Below are 14,910 nucleotides of genomic sequence, written 5' to 3' on the forward strand. Positions count from 1 at the left end.
CTAAATGTGTCAGTTTGTCAATACTGGTGATAAGCATTTATATTAAATCTGTAGTTTTTATTTCACTTAATAAGATTTTGGCATGGAAACAATAATGCCTTTTTGTGAACGTATTGATAATTTTCAACCACTAGTTCATCACCTGAGTGTTTAGTGCTCTATACCTGACAATTTACAGTCTCAGCCCACTTGTGTTCCATTCAGTTAGGATAAAGAGTCTTGCAGTAAAGCATTTGGAAACTTCTGCAGTGAAAAATTTAAGTAAAATGTATTTCTATTGGAGAATTGGCACATTAATCTCAAAAAGCACATACAAAAACAATTATTTTCTTACAAGATTTAGAAGAATAAGGATGAAATACAGAATCAATGTATGCTGGAAAAATTTGAAATTGAGTTCACCAGCCAATTAAAAAGACCTTAATCAGGTCTGACATTTCATTTCCTTATTATCTTGTTACATTCTTCTAAAAAATGAATTGATAGATAAAACACTGTTTTCTCATTCTCAAAAAAAGCAAAACAGTCCTGGCTCATTGTCTTTTCTTTTTACTTAGCTACATTAGTACCAAAGTCAATTGTCAAAAAATCAGAATATATTTTCCTACATTCTGAATTAACTGATACACTGTATTTAGAATGTTTTGAGTAAACAATTTTATTGTAATTTCTGCTATCCTGAAGATAAAAATGTCTTGCTCATTGATCTTCTTCATTGACTCCCTTGATTATTTTTTAACAATAACTGTCTGTTGTTGCTGTATATGTGATGTCTCTTTCAAAATCTTTTTTCTGTTTTAAAAATATATAGATTGAACTGAAGAGTGGAATATTAAACATCTTTTTAAAAACGGGCATTGTCTTTACACAAGTGGATCTCTGGTTAGGACTGTCTTATTGTGATGGAAAGTGGAACAAAGTCACCGTGAATAAGGAGGGCTCCATAGTTTCAGCAAGTATGAATGAACTGAGAGAGCAGATGCTTGAACCCCGTGTTCAGCATCTAAACGTAAACTCACCCATCTACGTTGGAGGAATCCCATCTGAGATTCAGAATTTTTATAAAGAATTGGGGTTAGAACAAGGTAAGGTGACACCACGAAGAGCATATGTTTTTCAAAAACTGGTGTCATGCACAAAGTGGACATTCTGTTGCTGGTAGTGTGAATTCTTGAACATGTAACGTGAATTTTTCCTTCCACTCATTGTTGCATTAACTACCAGTTATCTCTACCCATCTAGCTTTACTTAGTCCTGATCCTTTTGTAATGCTATAAAAATTCTTCCAACCCAGTGATATCTAAAGCAATCTAACTCATAGGAGAGGAACTGGAGAGTAGCAAATGGTAATCTGAGATGCCCAACCAGATGATCTCAAATCTTCATCAGAGAAAGCCAGTTCAGACAAAATTGTTTCACTTGATCAACTTGTGTCACTCACAGATCTGGAATACAAAACCAGTGGAAGACAGTAAACAGCTTAAATCTCTGTAATGAGGCTGGATGCTGCCACATGGAAGAACTGTTGAGAGCTTATTAGTCCTTTTTTAGGCGATACTGATTCTGGTCTAAAAAATTGAGTATAAAATGCTGAATTTGGATTTTGGCTACTTTACCATGATGTTTTCCATGTTATCAGGAGGAGGGGAGATGGTCATGGTTTTAGCCACCACTATGACCCTTCTTTCTGGAACAGGTCAAATTTCTAGGGAAAAGAGAGAAGCATTAATTATAGCCTGATACTAATGGCCTCCACCAAAGGATCTACTGTATGAATTGTAGTCAAAAAGTGTCCATTAAACTAGCTCTGTTTACGGTTTCGGTGTGTTTTTTCATTAATTCCGAAGCTATTCATCAGTCCTGGTGTGTTTTTCAGATACTGTGGGCAAATAAGTAGCAGTCAGTAAGTGATTAGTGGGGAATCTAGTAAGTGGCTTTGAGTGCATGAGCTCACATTGAATGCGTGCATTCAAGTAAGCTCTGCAGAGCTGCATTGAAGCCTTGTGATTTCACAGCCTAAGAATAGTTTGAATCAAATCTATGCAGTGGCATTCACAGATAGCTCAAAAATATTGTTTTAAGTGTTCTTCTAGCTGTAGGTATCACATATATTATAATCTTCCTCCAGGTTCTGTGTGCATAATATTTATGGCCCAAAAGAGCTAGCCAGTCGTACCCTGTCAGTGTTGCCTCATAGCAGATGGTATAGCCTCCTGAGTGGATGCATTCGCAACTCCTGCAGCAAAGAGATCTGTGAACAAAGAATCTAGGGCAAAATAACATCTAAAGTGAATGTCTGAATGGCATATTGAGGCACATCAATAAACATTACTTTTTTTGCCGAGCCTCCTCAGCATGCAGCAAAATAAGATGGTGGCTGCGACTTTATATTCAGAGTGTCTGAAGATAAAAACATTCTTTGTGTTCCTAAATGTAGATTTAGATGAGCAAGATTAGGCATTACAGCTTTGAAACATACTTTTATTTAGGACTATAATGATGTAATGGTATGATAATAGAATATGAAGACCTTCCCGGTTTAATAAATATTTACAAAAGATTTTCTCAATTAATGGCTGCTTGGTAGTTAATTTTCAATGAAGGAATGTTGTTTTGCTCACGGCAAATGAGGGATAAATATCCTTTTCCTCCCACCCCACCTCCGTGTCAGTTACAACTTTAAGAAATTTCAGCTAGAGTCTGTGGGCCTTTGCATGGGTCCACCACATGCCCTCCTGAGAGGTTATGTATTCATTTTAAGGAGCAGTCTGTCTAAATTCCTAGCATTGTGGAGAGAGAAGGTGTTTTAGAGGATGATTCAAAATGGGTGTCCACCTTCAGTGCCCCTTTCTTTTTGCATGAACTATGTATGGATATTAGATTCTCAAATTGGGTGGCTAAGTAAAAATACTACTCTGATCTGCCACCTTGCAGTAATAAAGGCAATAAAAATACATAAGATATAAATACAATGCTTTCACAAAACTAAAAACACTGATTGGTGAGAGGCTGATTTTTAATTTACAAAGTTAATTTTTCAATGAATTGAAGTCTTCAGTTTGGTTACTGTTTACTTTTGGATTTATGTTAAACACCAATCATTGTACTTTACTCAGATTTGAGAACTATTTTGTATCAAGTTATTAATTTCTTTGTAAATTAAGTTACAGATGTATATAGAAATTTTAACAACTGCATCCTGAGTTTTGTAGTGGTGTTTTTACTGCAAGTAACTCATTTAACATATTGGTAATGTTGAAAGGAATGTTACACACACAGAGAAATATATATAAGTATATAGAGAAATAAATATAAAATGAAGTTACTTAATTTTTTTTTTCATAAATGAACAGTTTGGGGTTATGTTTCTAGAGTATGTTTTTTAAACAGCATACCAGTTATATCCCCATTAGGATAAACTGATATACCTCTGTGATCTCCTGAAGTTAATTATATTTTTAATCTAGATATTCTTCTCAGTTTGAGGAAGAGCGTATATTAACAAAATATTAGCAAGCAGCAGAAAGCTGATTTTCAAATTTAGACTCACTTTTATGGAAATAATTTTAAAGAGAGAAGTGGCAGAAGAGAAAACAGAAAGCTATTTCCTTGTGGGATGGAATTGATAACAATGAAAGTGTAGTTCAGTAAGGCAGGAACTCAATGCTAGAATACCAGGAATTTTTACCAGCTTAGTGTCTTGAAAGTGGGGACAGAATGTCATGTTGGAAGTCAACATATTCACATTACAGTCTTTAATGCTGAAAATATAGAATTGAAAGGAACAAAAGCTATTCTTAATTAATGACTGAAGCTCTTTATGTGATACTAATCCCTTACTGTTTGGTAGGTTTCGGTGGTTGCATGAAGGATGTTAAATTTACACGAGGTGCTGTCGTTAACTTGGCATCTGTGTCCAGCAGTGCTGTCAGAGTCAATCTGGATGGATGCCTATCAACTGACAGTGCTGTTAACTGCAGGGGAAATGACTCCATCCTAGTATACCGAGGAAAAGAGCAGAGTGTTTATGAGAGTGGTCTACAACCATTTACAGGTAACACATTGGTTCCTTAACTGAAATACATCATTTTTATTTCATTCTGTATTAATGTATTACAGTGTTCAGTGTTTGTTTGTTTGTTTTTTCTCCTCTATACTTCTCTATGTTCTTTGAAGAATACCTTTATAGTGTGGTGGCCTCAAATGAAGGAGGATCAGTATCTAGTGTGTGGACCCGTGTTCGTACAAGAGAATCAGGTAAATATAATTTTAAGGCTTACTTATTCCCATTTTTCATTAACTATCTAATGTCAGGTTGGAGAAAATCCTGCCACAACAATTTTGAGTAATGTAAGTTGCACAGTGTTTCTGAAGGAGCAAAACTGCTTAATGCTTTGAATGGGTACCTAATTACTATCTTCAGCTATAAAGTGTTCAGGCAAGTATCTTCCACACATGATTCAAGGTCTTTTCCAAATATATATTAGATTATGCAGTTATGTGAGAGCAAAGAATGTGAAAGGATTGAACTGCATTGAGTAGGAAGAGCCATGCATCTAAGTATGTTCATACGCGCACATCTAACCTCACGTTACGAGTCTGCTGGAGTAAGTAAATCTGTATTTTCCTATGTATAACTTAGTTATACAATATCAAGTGTAGAGAAAGGATATACTGGATTAGCAGGCACAAGCTGTGGAAGATAAGAGGCCCTGTAGTTACTAGGGAGAAGAGGGTCTTGTGAAAGTTTTTCTTTACATGACCTGCGCGTGGGTATGTTGCTCAGTGCTGCTGAATGAGGATTCTTTTAACAAGTAGTCCATAGATTGTGTGTGAAAATATGGCAATATTTACTAGAAAAGCAGCATGTGGTTTGTGGATGAGGTTTCAAAGTAGGAACATAATATGTGCTGAGCCTTAAAGAACAAATTTTTCATATATTTTATGAAGAAAACTTAAAGGACCTTTTTCTTCTGTTCAGTGTTTTTGCAAAGCTTATTGAGCCAGCAAGTTTTTGAAGATTTACAGTTCACATATTTTATTTAACCAATTTTCCTCCTTCTCTAAATTGAAGCCTAATTGCATTCCATCAATGTAGAGAATTCTTTTGATGCAAGATATTCAATGTATGATCTTAAAAAATGATACGATACCTGTGTAAATATTGGACTTGCAAATGCATTCTTATACAACTTACTGTCATTATTTTGTGTAGCACCCAGAAGAGAGAAAATACATGCATATTTTTGTATCAACTGTGTGACAACTATAAGGTTTACCATAAATTTATGTTTGCAAGCTGACCACAACATTGAGCAGTCCCTGTTCCCCGGGGTTGGAGAATAATTGCGCTATTTAATTATTTTTGAGTTGGTTTTGTTATGTCCCTTATGAGAAGACCATCTGCTATACAGTAGCTTACCTTGCCCTATGATACACTTCAGAACTAATAAAATCAATATATTACTGTAGTAACTGAAGCTTTCCTAGAGTATCACATTCTTTCTTTACACAAGAATCACAACTTCCAGGTATTTTTATACTTTCCATTCTGGTACCCTTCTTATAAAAACCAGGGCTGCATTCATATTTAATGAAACTAAACAGTAAAATCACAAAAAAAGAGGTTATTTGATGGTGAGAAGAGCGAATGGTCATCAGCAGGGCTAGGGAGTCCACATGCATTTACAGCAAACTCATCATCCATCATCCTGCCATAGTGTTCCTTGGGCCTTTCCTCTTCATCCCTTGTGCAGTCATCTGTGATGAAGTTGTTACTGGCCAGACCTTTCCTTGGTATAGTAATATCTAATAAATAGTTAAAGGTTATGGGAAATGGGATGATTTTTTTTTTATTATTAGCAACTGTATGCATATATGAGCTTGGCTTTCCAGTTCTTTTAAACATCTTCATTTTCCTTTTTTTCTCTTTTTTTCTTTTTATAATATGGAACGATCAGAAGTGAAGGATTTTGCAAAAAGGCCTTACAAATCTCTGCTTTGCCCTGAGACAGTTGTATAGTATTGTGGCAATATGAAAATAAATGGAAGAGCTTAAATTTTTTGAAGTACTTTTGTAAATGAGAATGCACATTTTTAGAAATGTTTCTTAGTTGTGGCATTCTGTGTCTTAGATATCCAACAGATAAATATCAAACCTTTTTCTATTGCAATACTGTCTTGCTTCATTCAGTTGTATGATTATAATGCCTGAACTTGTTAGCTACATACAATCCACCTCCTCTCTTTGTGAGTGATGCTTAAATATGTTTGATACATTAAATGTTTTTCGAAAATCGCAACAAGACAAGAAGGAATGTTATGTAGATGGAGTTTTGATGGTTTTGAAATATAGCTTAAACTGAATAGCTCAAGATGTGCAGTCATATTAAATCAATGCTGAAAAGTTACAACTCTAATAAATTGTATTTATGCTAATGGTTGAGTCTGATTTACTGCAGCCATTAAAAGTGAAGAATAGGGGCAATAGTCTCCTTAGAACTGCCATTTTCTCTATTTTCTATTTTATCCTTCTACAGTTCCACAAAATGTGCCAACTCCCTCCAGAGTTCACAGTATAAATGGTTACAGCATTGAGGTCACCTGGGACAAACCTGCTGGGGTCATAGGTGTAATTGAGAAGTACATTTTGAAAGCATATGAAGAGGATGGTCCCAATGTACCCATCACTAGTGCTGAGCTTGCTGACACTAGTATGCTCACAGGTAAATGTTGTTAAGTACCATTTTTTATGTACAGCTAATAACACGGGATGCTTATACCTCCTTTTGTGGAGCTATAAAGTATTAATTGTCTATTTTTGTGTATACACAGCATAGCTAACGTTTGGAAGGGTAGTATTTGTGTCATCCACATACATAGCAATATACTGACTTCAAAGAACAATAGAAATTAAGATGCAACACAAATACTAAAAAGCAATTTGATTTAAGGTATGCCTTCCCAACCTATTGATGATCTGGGGGGAAAATGCTTTTTTTGTTTGCCTTTTTTTGCTTAGTATATGTGATTTTTTTTTTTCCTTCCCTGTTGTTACATCCAGTTCACGTAAATTCACTCTAAATGTGGGTCCCATAAGATACTATTTGACCTGATATATGAAAGCACTTGATATACTTGCCTAATTTTGATCATATAAACCTAACTGATTTCAGTGGGAACTAGCATGTATTTATGTTAATCAGATGCTTTGGTTGATACCACTATGATATGGAGGTGCGGGTTATTATGGAATAAAAGGAATTTGGGGCCTTTGGTTTATGGGGTTTGGTCACTGTTGAGCTGTGGGTTGTGGACAGGAGCTGTATGAACCACTGCACATGAGATGTTTCCTGGAGTCCTTTTACCCATGGGAGGCAGATGTTTTTAGGAAGAAACACTGGATTCTCTTTCTGCTACACAGAGAACGTTTTGGGACCTCTCTTCCTGGCAGGATAGCGTGGATCTGGCTTTCTGCTCTCTATTAATAGACTGCCTTAGCTGGCTGCTACAAAGTTGCCTGGGAAGGGAGCATATTACAGACAACAGTCTGGATTAAGTTACATGATGACTAAATGGGGCAATAGTACAAAATCTTACTTTCATTATAACAGATTGTGACCATAGATTTGTTTATATACTCTCTAAAATTAATTCTATAATTCATAACAATTAAAAAAGTGCTAACGAGATAATGTCCAAAGCTGATGCTTTGATTTGGCTCAGCTTTGGCCAATATAACAGTTTTAGAAAGTGCCTTAGCCCACAGGCAGTATATTATTGCTGCTTTCCTGAAGCCCAGGTAATATGTGCTTAGTGTTTTTACGTAAGTATATAAGTTTTGTGTTGTTTCTCTGAAATAATGTATGTATACATTTTCAAGAGCAAACATGCACATATTTTGTTTTCTTCAGTTTGAAATATCTTGACTATTTGTGAGTAATGTGCTTACAATACCAAAACTGCATGGGCTTTCTATTCTTACTGTGATTTCTTTGATGAACTTGTTGATTTGAATACTGTTTATCTATGCTGTAAAGCAATACAAATTATATTAGTAGAAATTAAAGACCATAGTAGAAGCATATGGATTACATAGCTTATTTACAGCTGATGGTCAGAACCAAAATTTTGTTTTAATTTGTTGGCATTGTGCCATGATTATGTGTCAGGGTTATGAAAAAGTCTACACCAGGCTGGACAGGTAAGAGGTTATCGGCATACAGCTTTCAGGAAGCAGAAGAATAAGACATTCCTTTATATTAAGTGGATATAGTAACTGGATCCCAGTTCTTTAGTCTATTATAACAGATAGCTGTTGAATACTGCAAAATAAAATGACCCTGTGAACTTAAGAATGGCTGTATTCAACCATTGACCTCTCTGACAATGTCAGATTGTAGATGCTTAGGAAGAAAATGTAAGAAATGTGCTAAGCATAGGATGAGTCTTCCTGTTAATACAAATTCAGCTGGTAGTTTGTGGAATTCCTGAGCTGAAAGTTGCATCTGGACCATCATGCTTAATGGTCTGTGGTAGAATTGCCTTTCTTTTTTTTAATACATTTATGCTTTTGGCTTCTGTAACTTGCTATGGCAGTAAGTTTTCCAATTCAGTTTTGTGCATGTGGAAGAAGCACTTCCTTTTGTTATTTGTAACTGCTGCCTAATAGTTTAGTTATGTATTTTCCAATTTTGGCATTGTATGAAATATGTAATTCATGTCCTCATGCCGAGTTCAGAGCTGAGACAAATGAAAAATTAAATCACTGATCTTGAAATTATTTTACCTTCAGCCCATTGATTTCAGTGAAGCCTACGCAGACAGACTACTCTGTGGACATTGGGAAATGGTTACCCACAAATGTGAGACTCCCAAGAAAAGGTGTGGCTTTCCCTGCTGAATTATCTTTTCTGGTTAATCAAAATTTAACATAAACACAGAACCCCACCAGAAGATGCTGTCTTTGCTTACTTTTCCTTTGAGTTTGCTGAGAAGGGAAAATTTGCTTATTTTCTCCCTAATTTCAGGGAAATTTCTTTAGAAATTCATTTGTTGAATTCCATGAGAAGATGCTACAGTAAGCGCAACAGCAAGGCTTGCTAATGCAACAGGAGAGAGGAAAGCACCACAGCTCTCAGTGGGATCACTGATGAATCAACTCTGGTATTTTTCCACTCCCTCGTTCAGATTTTTATTCACTGTTAAGCCTAGGCACTACTTAATCTGGTGCTTGCAAATGTATCTGAGGGCACTGACAACACCCTTTATCTTATTTTTTTCCTTGTTGTGTTTTGGTTTATACTTAGACTGTAAATTCTTTTGAACAATTACTATGATCTGTTCTGTGCAGTAGGGTCCTGAGTCATAACTGGAGCGCAGTAACAAAAAATTATTAATAGCATTACCCATTTCCCAGAAGGCTGTCCTGCGTGTGTCAAATTCAGAAGAACCTGTTGTACCCTTGTCAAGAAGAAAAAAAGCTGAGCTAAATGTTTAAGGTAAAGTAGGTCCTGAAATGAGCATAATCCCACAGTCTCAAGTGCCTATTTCTGACTCCTCAGAATCCAAAATCCTTCAGATCTGACCCTTGTAATCTTTAAAACGTCAAAATGTTTTTTCCCTTTCATCCAAGAAAGGAATATTCAGCAGATTTAAATCCTTAAAGTGAGGTTCTGACCGTTGAACCAGGAGTTTATTGGATAAGGTAGTATATTTCAACATGGTGTTCAGGATCTGTATTCTAGGATGAGAGTATAAAGTTAGAGTGTAAATTTTGGGGGTTCAGGGAATACTGTGCTAGCCCATCTTGCCTTCAAAGAAACATGTAAAAACATTGATACACTTTGGATACAGCCAGTCACACTCAGGAAAGTAATAAAGGAAGTACAGGGACATCACATCAAAGAATTTTTTTCCTAAAGGCTGGGTTGCTTTACTTTGTATTCCAGTGCATTCCACATGCTGTTACTATGCTGCCACCAAAATTTGGAATATAAATTACAATCAGTATTTAAACAAATGAAAGAAGCTTTAGAACACACTGTTTCAGTGCAGGTTTTGAGCAGCTTTTGCTTCTACTTTCCTTTGGAATCCAGAATATTGCAGAATCGCAGGATCATTGGGTTTGGAAGGGACCTCTTGAGATTATCTATTCCATCTCCCCAGCTCAAGCAAGGTCAGCTGGAGCAGGTTTCCCAGGACCATGTCCAGTCAAGTTTTGAATATCTCCACAGATGGAGATACTCCTCTGTGGGAAGCCTGTTCCAGTGTTTGAGCACCCTCACAGTAAAAAAGTGGTTTCTTGTTTTCAGGTGGAATTTTGTGTATTTCAATTTGTGCCCATTGACTCTTGTCCTGCCACTAGGCACTACTAAGAAGAGTCCTTCTCCTTTGTTCCCTCCCGTCAGGTATTTATACACATTGATAGATCACCCTAAGCCTTCTCTTTTCTGGGCTGATTAGTCCCAGCTCTCTCAGCCTTTCCTCATAAAAGACATGCTCCAGTCCCTTTATCATCTTAGTGGCCCTTTTGTATCATCCACAAACTTGCTGAGGGTGCACACTTCCCCCATCATCAAGGTCATTAAGGAAGATGTTGAACAGTATTGGCCCCGGGATGACCCCTGGGGTACACCACAGCTGTCTTGCTTCTAGCTGGATTTTGTGCCACTGATCACAATCCTCTGACACTTCTCTTGTCAAGCAAATAGGAGAAATACATTTTATAATTCAGGTCGCTCTCATTGTAGAATTCAGGAGATCAACAAGCCTCTAAATTTTACCAGCTCCCAATTATGGGCAGTGAAGAACACTAGTGAAACCTGCAAATAATATTTAAATAAAATATCCTGCAAAAGAATTCACAGATGTCTGGTGTTCCTCTTAAGAGATTTCTCTTTCAATTTTGTACGTTTTTTGCAGTTCATCCTGCCTGTGTCATTGCCACAATGGCCAAGCGCTGAAGTTGTGGCTGCACACGTGATAATGAGAAAATTGTTGTTGACGGCTTCCCCTCTGAATGCCCACGGTCGCTGTTCCCTCCTTCCCTTGACACGTGTTTATAATTACTTTTCACCTTTTAGTCTTCTACGCTCGGCAGATGAATATCTCAGGAAAAGTTAATTTAATGATTTAATATGGTTAATCAAAGTGGCTCGGCTGTGCCTCGGCTTTGAAAGCGCTCTAGCTAGGGAGTCTCTCAGAAGAGGAGATGGGGCCTCCTGCCCGTGACTGATAGGCCCGGGCTCGCCGGTGGGGCCGCAGGACCGGGGGAAGCTTGCTGCCAGACTGGCAATCGCCCGCGCTCAGAGAAATGCCGCCGGCGGAAAGATTTTCCCTCTCAGGGAGAGCTCTGCCGGGGCCGAGCAGGCGCTGCCGAAGCAGCCTGTGGCTCTGCGCCCCGGCCACCGCCTCCGGCGGGGCCTGGGAGTCACAGGGCCTGCGGGCGGCCGGCCCCACAGCGCCGCTCAGGGCCCCACAAGGCCTGGGGCAACAGCTGGCGGCATCGGGGGCCAGCTGCTCCCCACAGGCCAGGAGCCGAGGGTGGCTGCGTCACAGGCCGGGGAGTGCCTGCGTTGACAGGGTGACCCTAAAACGAGAGCTTGCTGTCTGTGGTAGCTCTTAGAAAATGTTGTTTTCTTCGGGGTGCTTGGATATATGTGGGGCGATTTACCACAGCCGGGTAGTTTGCCACCTGTAACTGTTAATGAATTCCTCGGCTATTACTTTCATGCACTTGAAATTACTTGAAAGCTCTTGGTTTGCACAAATATTTTACACACAAACCACTCCTATGCTGCAGTTAACGAGGCTTTTGTAAATTTGTAGAAAAGACTTGCAAACCAACTAATATAAATATATGTAGGGCCAGAGCACTAGGAGGACTCCCAAACCCCTACTCCAAGTTGGGACAAATATCTAATGTTCTAAAACTTTTCATGTAGATACAAAGAGTCATACTGTACTAGCCAGGTTTGGTATATTTAGCTTATTTATTTACAACTAAAATCCAACAGAACATTTAAAGTAAAAAAAGCTGAAACTTTGTATTGAAAAATATACTTTTCAAGATCTGCTTCATCAGATGCTTGAACCACGCTTAAATACAAGAGTGATTGTCATTTTCAGGTATATTATTTCTTTTTATCATCATTGCGTAGAAGTAACCTTTGGTCGGAGGTACAGATAGATGACAGAAAACATCTAAATATTTCCCATAGCCAGAAGAACAACAGTATGCACTTTACAGTGCTCACGCCACAGTGTGTGAGATCTGGAAAGCTGTATGCATCCTCCCCACATGAAGGGATATCATGTACTGAGACCCATGTAATGATTAGGGTTGTGATGCTTGTTGTTGGCCTGTTTTGTCCCTGTGGGTGTCTGAAGGAGATTTGGTCTCTCTGTCTCTCTCACCCATATGCACTCACTCATATCCACTCTCTCGGTAGGAGGAGCTGATGGAGTATACCAGAAGCTGCACCTCAGCCCCTGCTCAGATCCCAGTTTGACTGCAGCAGCTAATGCAACATAGGGTAGCCAATAGATCTGTCTATGCCCATTAGGCTTCTGTGAGTTGTCAGGTGGTTCTTGAGCTCCTAATGACTCTAAATCAGAGTGGCAGAATGTAGGTTCGCATGTCCTTTCGTTCAGCTGGCTTTAGCAGACTAGCAGCGTATTTTTCAATATATGCATTTTAAAACAGAAATTATATTAATATTCTGCAATATTAAGGTTCTAACTTGATTGAGTTTAGACCTAAATGAATTGTGTTTACAGTCCGATGCTGTTGTATAAATTTATTCATATGAAATGTAAATAGTCTGATTAAATAAACCTGAACATTTTATCAAAATTACATCAACTCTTAGCTACGTACCAATACTTTTATTAATAAAAAGAAGAACTTCTTAACGTCTGTGAGGATGGAAAGGATTATTAATATGTTTTTTAATAGACAAAAAAGTTTGCAAAAAAGTTAGCGGTCTGTCTCTCTCTGCAAACTTTTAAAATTAATCATCCTGCAGAAAATGAACAAAGTGACAAAATTATCTGGAAGGATCAAGAGTACCATAGTGATAGACATTAAAGGACCAATGCTCTCTGTGGTTAATTAACTCTTGGTGCAAAATTGGACTGTTGGGCTAAGATTTTAGGAAATTAAAGCAGCCAGAGAGTTGCCTTCTGTTATGGGCAGCGTAACAGGCTTCCTTGAACCACTGCAACCTGAATTGCATCTTCAAGGCCAGTGGTGCTTTTGTATGGTTGGTTATGAAATTTTTCTGTTGGGAAAAAAGGGGTCTTCTGAGCCACAGAAATCCAGTAACTAAAGTAAACCTTTTTTTGTTCTCATAAGCCAAAGAGTTGGAACAGGTGCCCTCTTGTTCAACAATTCTTCAGAATTTTATAACTCATACTATAGTTACGGTAGAAGATGCTTTAAAAATGCAGATGTATGTGACAGATTGATGTGCCCAGGCTTTCAGTCCAGAAATGCATATGTGGAAGACGCATGTACTTAAACAGTTTTTGCTACAATCTGTCAAAAACACAAAGTCAGTTGAGGACTTCCTTTTCTGGTCAGTGGACTGTGATTAAGTGTACTGTGGCAATGATGCATCTCGACACACAAGTGACTTTGTTAGACAGATGCTGTACGACCTCAGGCATTCAAGTTGGCTAAATAGTCTTTAGGTTTGGGGAGGGGACATTTGGTAATTTTTTTTTTTAAGAGCTTAAACAAGAATTAAGGTAAATCTATAAGGTCAAGTGTCGTTTCAATTGCAATATGTATATTTCAAAATAGGTCCTTATGAACTAGAGTGATAGGGAGGAAACAATGAAAAAATCTGGAAGGGAAGGTCCCTTTGGCAAAAAATACACTTGGCTTGTGAAACAAATGGCATTTGTGTGGGTAAGCTCTGTGGCTGACTTTGGGAATCTTAACATTCAGTATCAGAGCTGAGTTTTAAGGCCGCATATGAAAGTAGTGCCTGGTTATGATTAAAATTAGCTAAATTTACCTGTAAAAAAAATAAAAAAATTGAAGTAGCCTTGCAAAATTTTCCTCTTCCACCTTCTTAGCTGAGTGCATTTTTTTGTGTAAGTGAGGAAAAGAACTTTAGTATTTGTGTTACATCTGTAAGATTAAATAGCTTTTTTTGTGTGAGATATATGTGTGGGTGAGTGGGTTTAGTTTTGTTTTTATGGGAAGGCTCCTTCAATAAATGTATTTTAAAAAGCTCACTTCAATTTATATTGGTTTAACCAATTCATTACACAGAGAAAAAGCTGTATAAGTTACCATAAGCAAGTGTGTCTTTTCATCTCTGAAGACCTGGTGGTGTTTTGAAGCAACTTTCTGAAAAAGTAGGATGACAGATTGGAACAGTGAAGCAGCTGCTTTCATAAAAGTCTTTTAATTGGATGAGGAAATTGCTAAAATACTATAATTGCCTTTGAATCTATTTTTCAGTGTTTGTGAACAGAATATTAGCCTTCGTGCCTTAGTGGTAAAACAATTTTTTTCCTTGATGAGACTACTTTTCCACTCAAAATCTGCCACAATACTGTGGAATCTGGCTGAGCTACCTGAATATACAAGACCTCCCTTTTATATCTACTGAACAAAAGAAATGTCTGGTTTATGGAGAAGTGAAAGGAAGAAGCTGGATATTTAATCTTCTTATATACTGTATGCATTAGAATGATGAATGGAGTGGATATAAAGATGCAACTAACTCTGACTAGTCTGTGCATCCATTTTAACATAAATTCATTGTTGACCCTTTTCGACTGTCCATGTCAATGTTTTTATCCCTTATCTGCAAGAATGAACCTAGCGTTTTCTCTCTGACACAACTCTAAACCTCAACTTTAAATATTGAAAATAATTAAAGATCATTTAAA

General features: G+C 37.5%; 1 protein-coding gene across 1 annotated transcript in view; it reads left to right on the plus strand.

Moving 5' to 3' along the window:
- Positions 1 to 14,910, plus strand: part of LOC104837413 (usherin-like) — a gene marked incomplete at its 5' end in the record, with an annotated part of 349,356 nt that overhangs the window by 112,872 nt on the left and 221,574 nt on the right. Inside the window, 4 exons of the mRNA XM_010576524.1 lie at positions 812 to 1,085; positions 3,851 to 4,054; positions 4,177 to 4,257; positions 6,540 to 6,725. Coding sequence (XP_010574826.1) covers positions 812 to 1,085; positions 3,851 to 4,054; positions 4,177 to 4,257; positions 6,540 to 6,725 — 745 coding nt within the window. The remainder of the gene's footprint in view (positions 1 to 811; positions 1,086 to 3,850; positions 4,055 to 4,176; positions 4,258 to 6,539; positions 6,726 to 14,910) is intronic.

This window comes from Haliaeetus leucocephalus, unplaced genomic scaffold, assembly GCF_000737465.1.
Source record: "Haliaeetus leucocephalus isolate CR32 unplaced genomic scaffold, Haliaeetus_leucocephalus-4.0 Scaffold526, whole genome shotgun sequence".
Classification (NCBI taxonomy): Eukaryota; Metazoa; Chordata; class Aves; order Accipitriformes; family Accipitridae; genus Haliaeetus; species Haliaeetus leucocephalus.